The 14,403-nt window shown below is 49.8% G+C and overlaps 1 protein-coding gene across 2 annotated transcripts in view; it reads left to right on the top strand.

The window, feature by feature from the left end:
- HSF1 (heat shock transcription factor 1) overlaps positions 1–14,221 on the top strand; it is a 30,380-nt gene extending 16,159 nt beyond the window's left edge. The window contains exons 2-14 of one of the 2 annotated variants that reach the window (XM_069466751.1): positions 8,380–8,488; positions 8,971–9,107; positions 9,289–9,413; positions 10,751–10,826; positions 10,898–10,959; positions 11,070–11,166; positions 11,254–11,390; positions 11,523–11,810; positions 12,316–12,402; positions 13,170–13,275; positions 13,347–13,412; positions 13,499–13,568; positions 13,653–14,221. In XM_069466751.1, the coding sequence (XP_069322852.1) occupies positions 8,380–8,488; positions 8,971–9,107; positions 9,289–9,413; positions 10,751–10,826; positions 10,898–10,959; positions 11,070–11,166; positions 11,254–11,390; positions 11,523–11,810; positions 12,316–12,402; positions 13,170–13,275; positions 13,347–13,412; positions 13,499–13,568; positions 13,653–13,858 (1,566 nt within the window). In that variant the 3' untranslated portion in view covers positions 13,859–14,221. The remainder of the gene's footprint in view (positions 1–8,379; positions 8,489–8,970; positions 9,108–9,288; positions 9,414–10,750; positions 10,827–10,897; positions 10,960–11,069; positions 11,167–11,253; positions 11,391–11,522; positions 11,811–12,315; positions 12,403–13,169; positions 13,276–13,346; positions 13,413–13,498; positions 13,569–13,652) is intronic. The other variant, XM_069466752.1, reaches the window with a different exon arrangement.
- The last annotated feature ends 182 nt before the right edge of the window (positions 14,222–14,403 follow it).

Below are 14,403 nucleotides of genomic sequence, written 5' to 3'. Positions count from 1 at the left end.
AATTAGCTGCGAGTGGTGGTACATACCTGTAGTCCCAACTACTTGGGAGCCTTAGGCAGAAGAATTGCTTAAGCCCAGGAGTTTGAGGTTGCTGTGAGCTCGGCTGACGCCACGGCACTCTAGCCCAGGCAACAGAGTGAGACTCTGTCTCAAAAAAAAAAAAAAAGAACCATATTGAAACTTTAGAACTAAAAATTACAATAACCAAAATAAGGAATACTAGATGGGGTGAATAACAAAATGGAAATGACAGAGGAAAGTCAATGAACTTGACAATAGAGCAGTAGAAAATAATCTAAACAGCAGAAAGAAAAAAATTTGGTAGAAAAAGTGAACAGAATTTCAGAGACCACTGGGACAGTACCTAAAGGTCTGACGTTTGTGTCATCAGAGTCCCAAAAGGAGAGTAGAAATGCAGAAGAAAAAAACATTTGAAGAAATAATGGCTGAAAACTTACATATTATGCAAATGATATAAACTGATAAATTCAAGAAGTTCAGCAAACCTCAAAAAGGATAAGCCCAAAGAAATTCACACCAAGATGCATTGCATCATAATCAAACTTCTGAAAATTAAAGACAAAATTCTGAAAACATCCACAGAAAAACAATACATTATTGACAAAGCAGCAATGACTCACAAGACTGTTTCTCATCAGAAACCATGGAAGCCAGAAGGAAACAGAGTGAGTGAAAAGAACTGTCAATTCAGAATTCTGTATTCCAGGGAAAATATCTTTCAGTGTTACAAAGGTGAGGTTAAGGCATCCTTGAATAAGAGAAAACTATAAAAATATGTTGCTAGAAAACCTATTCTAAAAGAATTACTAAAGGAAATTCTTCAAACAGAAGGCTGATGACACCAGATGGAAATTTGGAACATCAGAAATGAAGGAAAATCAACGGGAATAGTGACTCTATTTATATAGAATTAACTATATATAAATTGCAACTAGTCTTCTTTACTTCTTTAAAACGTGTGTGATAGTTAAAACCAGTGTATAGTGGCATCGTCTGATGGAATTTTCAATGTATGTAGATGTAATACATAACACAGCCACAACATAAGGAGTCAGGAAACCCATGGATTGACTGTTTTTTGTAAGTAAAGTTTTATTGAAACAGCCACATCCATTTATTAAGATTTTTCTATGGCTACTTTTGTGCTACAACAACAGAGTTGAGTAGTTGCAACAGAGACCGTACGGCCCAAGACTAAAATATTTACTATCTTTTTTTTTTTTAAGAAAAAGTTTGTCTACCCCTCATTTAAACACACCAACTAAAAGACAATATGGATTTTTATTTAATGACTCAACTAAAAAGAAACTCACATCAAATGTAACAATACAATTAGGTTAAAAGTAAAAGGATGAAAGAAAGATACACAGCCATGTGCTGCATAACATCTCACTCAGTGACGAACCACATATACAACAATAGGCCCTTAAGATTATAATGGCACTGGAAAATGTTTATCTCCTGATGTCATAGCACCATGCATTACCCATGTGTTTGTAGTGACGCTGGTGTAAACAAGCCTATTGTGCTTCTCATTGTGTAAAAGTATACCATATACATGTACCTAATACATGATAAATGAAATTATACCAATAAGTGACTATTGGTGTAATAGACAAAAAGAATGGCTTTCTAAGCCTCTACCTTAATAAAGTGGGGCTGGGAGGAGAGCAAAGTAAACCCAAAACAAGCAGAAGGAAGGAAGTAAAAGGCAGCAGAAGAAATAAGTGAAATAGGCCGGGCGCGGTGGCTCACGCCTGTAATCCTAGCACTCTGGGAGGCCGAGGTGGGCGGATCGTTTGAGCTCAGGAGTTTGAGACCAGCCTGAGCAAGAGCAAGACCCCATCTCTACTAAAAATAGAAAGAAATTATATGGACAGCTAAAAATATATATAGAAAAAATTAGCCGGGCATGGTGATGCATGCCTGTAGTCCCAGCTACTCGGGAGGCTGAGACAGGAGGATCCCTTGAGCTCAGGAGTTTGAGGTTGCTGTGAGCTAGGCTGACGCCACGGCACTCACTCTAGCCTGGGCAACAGAGTGAGACTCTGTCTCAAAAAAAAAAAAAAAAAAAGAAATAAGTGAAATAGAAAACAGTAAAACAATATGATAAATGAACCCAAAACCTGATACTTTGAAAAGATTTTCAAAAATTGATGAGCTTGTAGCATGAATAACAAAAGAAAAAAGAGGAAAAGATGTAAATTATCAAAATCAGGAAGGAAAGAAGACACATCGCAACTGACCCGCAGACAAGGAAATACTATAAACAACTCTATGAATGTAAATTTGGCAACTTAGATGAAATGGACCAATTCCTTGAAAACTACCAACTACCAAAAACTCACACTAGATGAGAGATAAACATTAACAGTCCTAAAACTATTAAAGAAATTGAATTCCTAGTTGTAAACCTTCAAAAAAAGAAATCTCTAAGCCCGAATTATTTCACTGGCAAATTCAAACACTTGAAGAAGAGATAACACCAATTTTATACAGTCTTTTCCAGAAGTTAGCAGAGGAGGAAACACTTTACAATTCATTTTATGAGGCCAGTATTAAGCAAAAAATTAGTCCAAGAAAACCACAAACCAGTCTCTTTTATAACATCTTCTATAAAATTTTAGCAAATCAATTCAGCATTATATAGAATAATAGTAATGTATTTCTAAATATAGTCTTTTTTATATAAAAATTAATGTCACAACAATTGGGATTTTTCCCAAGAATGCAAGGCTGCTCAGCATTTAAAAATCAGGGAGGAGGGGATGGGTATATTCACACCTAATGGGTGCGGTGCACACCATCTGAGGGATGGACACGCTTGAAGCTCTGACTTGGGTGGGGCAAAGGCAGTGTACGTAACCTAAACATTTGTACCCCCATAACATGCTGAAATTTTTTAAAAAGTGAAAAACAAATAAAAATCAATATCCACTATATCAGCAGTCTACAGAAGAAAAACTATGATCATATTATTTATCAAAAAAATTTTACAAAGTTTAACATTCATGACATTTAAGAAATAAAAGCCCTCAGAAAACTAGGAATAACGGGGAACTTCCTTTACCTGATACAAAAGTGTCTAAAGAATCTATACCTAACTGTGTAATGATAAAAGACTGAATGCTTTCTCCCTAAAATCAGGAATAAGCCATGAAGCCTATTTTTAGCAGTTCTATTCAGCATTGTAATACAAATCCTATCCAGTACAATAAGAAAAAGAAATAAAAGGAATACATATTGGAGAGGAAGAAATAAAACTATCCTTATTCACAAATAACATGATTGTCCACATAGAAAATCCCAAGAAATCTACAGAAATACTCCTGGAACTAATGAATGAGTTGCAAGGTTACTAGATAGAAGGTCACTGCACAAATCTATCTTACTTCTGCATATCAGCAATGAACAGTAGGAAATGGATTTTTTTAAATCCCATTTACAATTGCTCAAAAAAAAATCACTTGACACACCTGTAGTCTAGCACTTTGGGAGGCCAAGATGGAAGGATTGCTTGAAGCCAAGAGTTCGAGACCAGACTGAGCAAGAGCAAGACCCTGTCATTACAAAAAAAGAATAGAAAAATAAACTGGGTATGATGGCAAGTGACAGTTATTCCAGGTACTCCAGAGGCTGAGGCAGGAGGATCACTTGAGCCCAGGAGTTTGAGGTTGCTGTGAGCTATGATGGTGCCACTGCACTCCAGCCTGAGCAACAGAGTGAGACCCTCACTCAAGTATAAACCTAATAAAACATGCACATATCTGTATGCAAAAACCATAAAATTATAAAACAATGAAAGAAATCAGAGTTGACTGGAGTAAATAGAGACATACCATATTCATGGATTTTTTTAGTAAATTTTGGGAGTTTTCAGGCCTTATTTCTTTGAATACTTTTTCTGGTTCTCCTTTCCTTATGGTACTCCTATTACATGTATGCTGGTGAAATTAAAGGTGTCCCACTTTTTTTTTTTTTTTTTTTGAGTCAGAATCTTGCTCTGTCCCCACAGCTAGAGTGCAGTGGTGTCATCACAGCTCACTGCAACCTCAAACTCATGGGCTCAAGCAATGCTCCTGCCTCAGCCTCCTGAGTAGCTGAGACTACAGGTGTGCACCACAACACTGGGCTAATTTTTCTATTTTTAGTAGAGACAGGGTCTCAATCTTGCTAAGATTGGTTTCAAACTCCTGACCTCAAGTGGTCCTCCTGCTTTGGCCTCCCAGAGTGTTAGATTACAGGCGTCAGGCACCGCACCCGGCCTTACCTTCCTGTACTTCTTTAAGCATAATTTCCTTGAGTTATTTGAATATATTTATAATGACTTTTTTGAAGTCTTTATTAAATCTGACATCTTGTCCTTCTCACAATTTTTATTGCTTGCTTTTACTCCCGTGTGGATTCACACTTTCCTTTTTCTTTATATATCTTGTATTTTGTTGTTCAAACACTATATGTTTTAGTTAATATATTTTAATACCTCTGAATGATTGTTTTTCCCCCTCTCTGGTGCTGCTTTTGTTGTTATTATTTGTGACTTAGGCTATTTTTGCGAAGTCTATTTCTCCTTGATCTCTCTACTGCCTCATATAGTATTACATCCAACCTTTAAGTTCCATTAATTATTGCCTAATTACTCTATTGTTTTTGACAGTGGTCTGGGGCACAAATTTTTCAGCAATCTGATCCAATTAAATTTGGGTAGTGGTGGGATTTTATTGTTTGTTTTGGGATTTTTCGGAGTGGTATTGTGGGATTGTGGTGTGTGTGTGGGGGGGTTCTGTGGGGTTTTTTGAGCCGTGGTAGTTTTTGAGGCTGTAGTCTAACTTGTTACTCTTAATTTAGAGGAGTTACTGTTTTTAAGAGCACTTTTGGGCTTGCAATTTGAAATAAAGTGAGTTTCCTTGGGGAAACCTTCAGAGCTCTTTCCTTATGGACTTCCTCTTTCTGGGCAAATTTCTCTGAGCCACTACTCTGGGCACAGGGCAGGGCAGTGGCCACTGGCCTTCTCAGCTTGACTCTCTCAACATTCAACTCTCCCCTGCATGCAAACTGGGGGGAGGGTGATCAGAGTCCCAGTATTCTCAGCTTGCTGTGTCTGGGACAGAGTCTGCATTCTGTGGGTAGGGGCAAGGTGGAGGAAGAGAACCTCTGACTACTTGGTCACACTCAGTAGGAGTTTAGTCTCTTCAACTTGCAGTTGGAGAGGATGAGAAATTCTGGTTGTCTGCCCATCCAAGTGAGATACAGAAAGCTTGAACTGGGAATTGAGGGATCCCCATCTTGGCCCCACCCTCCCAGAGTGTAGTGTCCACCATGGTGAGCTGGGAGAGAGTGGGTTGTAGCTCAGATACCACAAAGGCTCACTGTTCTTACCAAGTTTCAACAGATTTTATTGAGTAAATGTTTTTGTTATTTGTCATATGCTTTTAGGACAATTTCCAGAGACTTACATAAGTTTTGCTTGTTTCACTGGGAATTGCTTCCACAAAGCTCCTGACACTGCCATCCCAGAAGTGGAAATCTCACCTTCATTTTCAAAGGATAGTTTTGTTGGATATAGAATTCTTGACTGACGGGGTTTTTTCTTTAACACTTTTAATATGTCATCTCACTGCCTCTGGCTTTCATGGTTTCTGATGAGAAATTGGCTGTTAATCTTATTAAGGATTCCTTATTTACAATGAGTCTATTCTCTCTTGCTTCTTCCAAGAGTCTTTTTTTTTTTTTTGAGACAGCGTCTCGCTTTGTTGCCCAGACTAGAGTGAGTGCCATGGCATTAGCCTAGCTCACAGCAACCTCAAACTCCTGGGCTTAAGCGATCCTACTGTCTCAGCCTCCTGAGTAGCTGGGACTACAGGCATGCGCCACCATACCCAGCTAATTTTTTCTATATATATTTTTAGTTGGCCAGATAATTTCTTTCTATTTTTAGTAGAGATGGGGTATCGCTCTTGCTCAGGCTGGTCTCGAACTCCTGACCGCGAGCGATCCACTCGCCTCGGCCTCCTGGAGGGCTAGGATTACGGGCGTGAGCCACCGCACCCGGCCTTTCCAAGAGTCTTCCTTTGCCTTTTGCTTTTGCCATTTTGATTATGAAGTGTCTAGGTGGGAATCTCTTTGAGTTTATCCTACTTGGAGTTTAGCTTCCTAGATGTTTTTCATCAAATTTGTGGAGATTTTGGGCATTTTTTCTTCATATATTTTTCTGTCCCTTTCATTTTTCTGAGACTACCATTATGCATATGTTGTACATTTGATGATGTCTTGCAGGTCTCTGAAGCTCTGTTCATTTTTATTCATTCTTTTTTCTTTCTTTTCCCCAGACTGGATGATCTCAATTGGCCTATCTTCATGTTTGCTGATTCCTTCTTCTCCCTGCTCACATCTGCACTTGAGCCCCTCTGGAGAATTTTTAATCTGAATTATTGTACTTTTCAACTCCAGAATTTCAATGTAGTGCTTTTTTATAATTTTTGTCTCTTTATTGATATTCTCTATTTGGTGAGGTATCATTCTCAGACTTCAGTTCTTTAGATGTGGTTTACTTTAGTTCTTTGAACATATTTAAAATAGTTGACCTAAAATCTTTGTCTAGTAAGTCTGGGCTGCTTCCAGGACAGTTTCTCTTGACTGATTTTTTTTTTTTTCCCTGTGTATGGGCCATACCTTCTTTCTTTGCAGATCTCATAATTTTTGTTGAAAACTAGATTTCTAATTAATATAATGTGGCAACTATGGAGCTCAGATTCTCCCATTTCCCAGGATTCATTGCTGTTGTAGTTTGCTGCAGTTGTACTTTGGTAGCTTTTCTGGACTGTTGCTATAAAGTCTGTGTTCTCTGTTGTTCATGGCCACTTCAGTCTCTTGTTTGGTTAGATAGTGATGGGGCAGAAATTTCCTTAAGAGCCTGGAGGCAATGAGTCTCCCAGTCTTTTCTGGGGGACTCTGTATGTTGGGGCACACCTTCAGTACTCAGCCAGATGGTTGACAGACCTTTTATCCTTCCCTTGATGCTTACACAGAGCCTCAAGGTCAGCCAGAGGTGACAGCTTAGGGCTTCCTCAGGTCTTTCCTCAACGAGGGCACAACTCTGCTCATGCACATGGCTTCTGGGTTCCTGGGGATTTTTCAGAGCCTTTAGTGATACTTCATTCTCCAGCTTTTTCTTTTAAAGTGTGCTAGTCTCTTGTCCTGAACTGTTACGCACTGCCTGAGGCAGCCAGAGTAATTAAAAATTATCTCCAGCTGTTTCAACAAGCACTCCTAGGAAAAGGCTTTTCTACATTGGGAGAGCTTCAAGTCAAATCCAAGACAGCCTGAGAAGTGGGAGCTCCCAGGTAGCTGCCACGAGGGGCCTGAAGAAGCTCCGGGTCCTCCTCCCCCAGGGGCTGCCAGGTCACTGGTTCCACAGTGATTGCAGCTGAGATAGAGCAGGAACAGGGCAGGGTAAAATGCCACAGTGCTCACTTTTCTTATTGAGATCCAACTGCTTTTCTTGAATAAACACTCCCTGTACTGCTGCAGTTCTCCCATTAATGTTCAGCATTCTGGAAAAGTTGACTAACATTTTTACCAGCTTTCCTCTTGCTGCTTTGGACCCCCTTCCTCTGCTGTTCCCACTCACCTCACATGTTTGTGCCCATGTTTATTCTCCTGTCTTTCTATACTGAAGAGCAGTATTCCAGTTCCAGTCCAACACCACAGGGGCCTTTTGGCTTTCCCCTGTCCGCAGCTGTAACTCCCTTCTCCAGCAGGGCCTGCTCTGTCTTTAACTGGTTCATTCACTGGGTCAGTCGCCCCCACTCCTGTGCAGATGCCCTGCACACTCTTCTCTGGCTCTGCTCTGGGCCTCTCCGTCTTTCCATCTTGGCGCCTTCTCTGAGCCACCATGACTGAGGCCAGCAAAGACTCCTGCCTGGTCAGCTCCTCCTGACGGCATATGCAATTTCTGACAGTCGCTATTTCTTGTCTCACATGGCAATAGAGGAATGAAGTTTGCATTTCTGAACATAACTGTGTTTTCCTTCAATGTAACAGAAATTAGATTCCCGTTTCTTTGGCTGCCTCAATTTGGGGTTTTAGCTGTTCTTAAGGAAAACTTGCCGATTAAAACTAAATACTGATCCCCTAGAGAATGGGCTCCAAGTGCTGTGGGTGTCTCATGAATGTAAACTGAGCATCTGGCCACCACCCAGGCCTGCACCTCAATGCAGATGCAGGCCGAGGGACCCCCCACCAGCCCCGTAGGGTTAGGAATGTGCCCTACCCAACTCATGGGGAGGGGTCCCCTCAGGCCACAGATACCTCCGTGCCTTGCCACCACACATGACCCATCCATGTGTCTCCTGGCAGAGCGGGAACAGCTTTCACGTGTTCGACCAGGGCCAGTTCGCCAAGGAGGTGCTGCCCAAGTACTTCAAGCACAACAACATGGCCAGCTTCGTGCGGCAGCTCAACATGTGTGAGTGTGCCTGCCCCGCCCCGGGCTTGTGGGGGATGAGGGTCCCCTGCTCAGAGGGACTGGGCAGCCAGCCTGGGGTGTGTGGGGAAGCTGACCTACCCTGAGGGTGAAGGACAGAACCCTCTGCAGTGGCCAAGGGCATGGCATGGAGCCCTGAAAACTGGGGGCCTGGGGTGGGTGCTTATTCCTTGAGGGAAAGGTTTTTGTGGGTGTGAACCTAGGGTCCCCAGGGAAGAGCTGTGAAGCCCTAGCCACACTCCCACATGCATTGGGGAAGGGAGACGTGGGGACATGGGGTCTCCCTGAGACTAAGACCACCCAGGCACAAGCTCTGAGTGGGCAGCATGGAGTCTAACCAGGGCCACGCCAGTGTAGCCCTTCAGGAACTGCTCGTTGCTTGCCGTGGGGTTAGTGGCCAGGCTGTCGCAGGGGGGTCTGGTCCCTAGGTCTTAGGCAGAGCTGCATCCACCCATTATGTACAGACGGCTTCCGGAAAGTGGTCCACATTGAGCAGGGCGGCCTGGTCAAGCCTGAGAGGGACGACACTGAGTTCCAGCACCCTTGTTTCCTGCGTGGCCAGGAGCAGCTCCTGGAGAATATTAAGAGGAAAGTGACCAGTGTGAGTTGCCAGCCTCTGTCCAGCCTCCTCCCCCAGACCTCCCTGCAGCTGTCCTGGCCACACCCTTCATGACTTTTCCGGCTGTGTCCCAGGCCCTGCCCCCTCCCTGGGCCGGGCTGCAGCCAGAGAGCCTGCCAGGCTCTGGGCCACTTCAGTGATTCTTTCCCCCCTCGGGATCCAGGTGTCTACCCTGAAGAGCGAGGACATGAAGATCCGCCAGGACAGCGTTGCCAAGCTGCTGACGGATGTGCAGCTGATGAAGGGCAGGCAGGAGTGCATGGACTCCAAGCTCCTGGCCATGAAGCAGTAGGTCCTGGGCCAGGGAGGGTGGGCAGTGCCCTGTCTGGGAACCCACCATGAGGCTGTGCATGCTATGGGGGGAGGCAGCCCTATCCTGAGGCTCAGGGTTTGCAGCCCCCACCTTCACCGCCTCTGTGCAGAGCCTGCTTTCTGTGGCTTCTAGGACAGCCCTTGGGCTTACCGTTCTCTAAATACAGAATCAGACTGGGAAGGGCCCCTGCTTGGCACCCACCCTGTGCCCCTCTTGGCAGTCCTCTGTTCCCAGGAGGGTTGGCCTCTGCTCGGCTCCCACAGCCTTAGGCAGCTGGGCTCTAAGCTCAGCAGGACCAGCCAGCCTGCTTTTGAGCGCACAGGTGCTGCCCTGCAGGCCCCATGCCCAGAGGCCAGGAGTGGCAGGGACTGGCCACAGCAGACCTTGTGACCAAGCCTCCCTGCTGCCCTCCCCACCCTCCCGATGACTCCTGCTGCCCCTGGCGTCATGCTGTGCAGGGTGTCCCTATTCCCACCTACCTACACCTCAGGCCTGGGGGTGGGAAGCACTTCAGGTTTCTGGAGCATTCTTTCTGCAACCTCTGCCCCTGGCACGTGTCTGGGCACACATAACCCACCCTACAGCCCCCTCTTCAGCCAGGACCCTGGGGAAGCTCTTAGCAGGGGCCTAGCACATGGGTGGCACTTGGGAAACTGAGGCAAGGCCACCCAGGAAGTCAGGCTTCCATCTCCTTCCACCCACTTCGGGGCCCTGGGGGCTCAGGAATCCCAACCCCAGGGCAGCTGTCCTCGGCCCAGAACACTTGTGCCTCTTGGGGTGAGGCCAAGAAGGATGATTCTGTGTCAGGAAGACACGTGGGGGCATGGCTGGGCCATCAGCAGAGCGGTGGGAGTGCACTCGTGGCCTGCTTACCCGGTCGGGGAGACGGTGCTGGGGCTGCTCTTCCCTACTCCACGGGGCCACCTGTGAGCCACATCTGAGCCTGGTGGAGGCCCCAAGCATCCTGCAAGGCACAGGACACCCACATGTATTGCTCTGCAGCCTGTAGAGCTGGGCTGCCAGTGTCCTCCCTGAACCCAGCTCCTTGGGCCTCCATGGGGCAGAGATGCTGGGGTGGAAGGCAGAGCTCAAGGGTCTGCCACCTGCCTGGGGTCCTGCCTCTGCCGCAGCCACCCCACTGGGTACCTTTGTGTGACTCTGAAGTACAGCCACACTAGGAAGGGCAGTGGTGCCAGCAAGCCTTGGCCTCCCCAGCCCCTTCACATGGCAATCCTCATCCCGGGGAGGGCCAGGCCAGCCCTGCCCAGTACTCCTGGTTGCAGCCCCATTGACCCATCCTGGTCTGTTTCAGTGAGAACGAGGCCCTGTGGCGGGAGGTGGCCAGCCTGCGGCAGAAGCACGCCCAACAGCAGAAAGTCGTCAACAAGGTAGAGGCAGGGCCGGCAGGCCGACAGGGACCCCCCACGGGCCTGGATGACTATATCCTCTCTACCCACAGCTCATTCAGTTCCTGATCTCACTGGTGCAGTCGAACCGGATCCTGGGAGTGAAGAGAAAGATGTGAGGCTCTGGGGATGCCTGCATCCTCTGCACAGGACCCAGGGGGTCCCTGTCCTCTGTCAGGTACTGCTGAGGCCAGGAGAGGCAGCTAACCCCACCCTTCCCTGCAGCCCCCTGATGTTGAACGACAGCAGCTCGGCACATTCTGTGCCCAAGTATGGTCGCCAGTACTCCCTGGAGCATGTCCACGGCTCAGGCCCATACACGGTGAGCACCAGGCGCCATGGGACAGTGGCCAGCTGGGTGATGTGGCCACAGCATAAGCTGCATTTGGCCTCCTGCCTTTAATTGCAGGCTCCATCCTCGGCCTACAGTGGCTCCAGCCTCTACCCCCCAGAAGCTGTTGCCAGCTCCGGACCCATAATCTCCGACATCACTGAGCTGGCCCCCGCCAGCCCTGTGGCCTCCCCAGGCGGGAGTGTAGACGAGAGGTGGGGGCCACGTCACCCCCAGCCCTCTCGTCCCCCCACTAGGCGAGCCCCTGTGGGCCCAGGGTGGAGTTGGGAGTGGGGTGGGGCCAGTCGGGGCTCCTGCTGACATGCCCCCACCCCGCCCCTGTCCAGGCCCCTGTCCGGCAGCCCCCTGGTGCGTGTCAAGGAGGAGCCCCCCAGCCCGCCTCGGAGCCCCCAGGTGGAGGAGGCGAGTCCCGGACACCCGTCCTCTGTGGACACCCCCTTGTCCCCGACTGCCCTCATTGACTCCATCTTGCGGGAGAGCGAGCCCACCCCCACCTCGGCCACAGCCCTCACAGATGCCGACACTGGGGGCCACACAGACGCCAGGGGCCATTCCCCCTCACCCCCGCCCACCTCCACCCCTGAGAAGTGCCTCAGCGTAGCCTGCCTGGACAAGTGAGTGCTGCCCACCCCAGCCCTGGAGCACATCCCTGGGCTCTAGCTCAGACCATCCTGGGGGGCTGCATACAAGGTGGCCAGCAAGGCAGGACCCCCACCCTGAACCCCGGGCCTTCGGGCTCAGGGGTTGCTGGGGCGAGGAGGGGCAGACCTGGCCCCCAACCTTGACCTCAGAGCTTGGGGCTCGGGAGGGAGATGGCTACCATCCAGGTCACCCCACATCCCCAAATGCCACAGGGACCAAGGTGCGTGGCAGGGCAGGCTGGTGGTACCTGCCCAGGTGTCCTAGGAACACCTGCTCTCTCAGCTGCCCTTGCTGCTGCTATCACCCTTTCTTGTGACAGGGTCCTTACAACTGTCATGCCACCCACATGGGTGCAGGAGATGGTGAGCAGGCCCAACCCCTCAGGCCTTGCCTAGAGGCTGAGCGAGCGAGGACGGGCACAGAGCCTGCCCAGCCCCCGCCTGCAATGGGGGGGGCTTTTGTCTTTGTATCTTGCAGTTTGGCTCGCACTCCACAGATGTCAGGGGTCGCCCGCCTCTTCCCCTGCCCCTCCTCCTCCTCTCTGCATGGCCGAGTCCAGCCAGGGTTAGCGCTGACCCCACTGGGGAGGGAGGAGGGCTCTGCCAGAGCTCGGGCCCCTCCCACAGCCACGGACCAGACCCCAGCCTGGACATGAGCCCTGGGCCCTGCCTGATGAACAGCATCCCAGGCCCCTCTGCGTCTGGGGAGGGCCACCAGGTGCCATGCCCTCACTGACAACCTGGGCACAGGCCATTGGCCCAGGTCATTGTGACAAGGACAGGCCCCAGTCTTGGCCACTACAGCAGACAGGATCTGGGCTGCTGTGCTGACTGACCTTCCTCTCAGTGAGTGGTGGGCCTGCAGCATCTCCAGGAGCCTCCTGGCTTCCTGTCCCACAGCCCAGGTGCACCTGGTGGCCCAGGACCTTCCTGGTCACGGCCACCAGACCCTGGGTCTCACCCCCACAGTAGCACCAGGGGAGGGGCTGACCGACCCACACACAGCACAGCTCCCTGCCCGCCTCCTCACTTGGTCTTCTAATGCAACAGCAAACCTCATCAGGCCTGAAGAACTGTACCTGACATCCTATTTCTAGAGCTGAATCGCCTCACAGACCCACACCTGCTTGCCATGGTTGGAGAGCACAGAGCTCACCACTGCCTTCTGGGCCATCCACACATACACTGTCCCCCTCTAGCCCACGTTAGCATCCAGAGGGACCCCACCCCCCGGGGAGAGATTGCAGCCATGGGGAGCCCTTTTCCAGCGGGAGGGTTTCTGGGTGGGGGGGCCTTGGGCACTGGTTCACCTGCCCACTCATCCTGGGCCAGGAACGAGCTCAGCGAACACTTGGATGCCATGGACTCCAACCTGGACAACCTACAGACCATGCTGACCAGCCACGGCTTCAGCGTGGACACCAGCGCCCTGCTGGATGTGAGTCTGCCCCTGCCCCCACCCCTCCCTGCTCACAGGCATGACACTGACTGCCCTCCCTCCTTCCACAGCTGTTCAGCCCCTCAGTGACTGTGCCCGACATGAGCTTGCCTGACCTTGACAGCAGCCTGGCCAGCGTGCGTAGGCAGGCGGGGGCAGGGGATGTGGGGGGATGACCTGTGGGAGCCCTTACTCCACAGTATATACCCCCTCCACCCTGTAGATCCAGGAGCTCCTGTCTCCCCAGGAACCCCCCAGGCCTCTCCAAGCCGAGAACAGCAGCTCTGACTCAGGTGAGCCACACCCCACACCCCGCTCCCCGCCCATACCCCCACCTCCTCCCCAGCCCACCACCCTGACCCCACCACACCCTGCAGGGAAGCAGCTGGTGCACTACACGGCGCAGCCCCTGTTCCTGTTGGACCCCGGCTCTGTGGACACTGGGAGTGGAGACCTGCCGGTGCTCTTTGAGCTTGGAGAAGGCTCCTACTTCTCCGAGGGGGACGACTATGCAGACGACCCCACCATCTCCCTGCTGATGGGGTCTGAGCCTCCCAAAGCCAAGGACCCCACTGTGTCCTAGAGGCCCCAGGAGGGGGCCAGCCGGCTGTGGCTTGCCCAACCCCCACCTCCCAGTGCAGGGCTGGTCCTGGGGAGGCAGGGCAGGCTTGCAGCCCTGGGGCACCACAGTTCAGCACCATAGCCCCAGTGTGGGCAGAATGAGGGGCTTGGGGCTGGGCAGTGCCTGTGGTTAGGAGTGAGGGTCCCACGGGCCTGCCCATCTGCCTTCTTCACAGCCACACTTGGACTGACCCTGCAGGTTGTTCATAGTCAGAATTGTATTTTGGATTTTTACACAAGAGTCCCCTTTCCCCTTCCATAGAGATATACAGATATATACACACAGGTGGACAGATGGACGGACAAGACAGGCAGAGATCTATAAACAGACAGGCTCTACACTGTGGCCTCCTGTGTGTTTCTCCTGTCCAAGGGACAAGGGGGTGTGCGGTGAGCAGGGCAAGGCACAGGTCACAGGTCTGGGCTGAGGTGGCTGCCTTAGAGGGGGGCAGATGCCCACAGCACCCTGTGTTCACCTGACTCCCCAGGGCAAGAGTGTGCCCACAG

The sequence above is a fragment of the Eulemur rufifrons genome, chromosome 3, assembly GCF_041146395.1.
Source record: "Eulemur rufifrons isolate Redbay chromosome 3, OSU_ERuf_1, whole genome shotgun sequence".
NCBI lineage: Eukaryota > Metazoa > Chordata > Mammalia > Primates > Lemuridae > Eulemur > Eulemur rufifrons.
The sequence above is the reverse complement of the archived record's forward strand: the minus strand, read 5'-3'. Positions and strand labels throughout refer to the sequence as shown.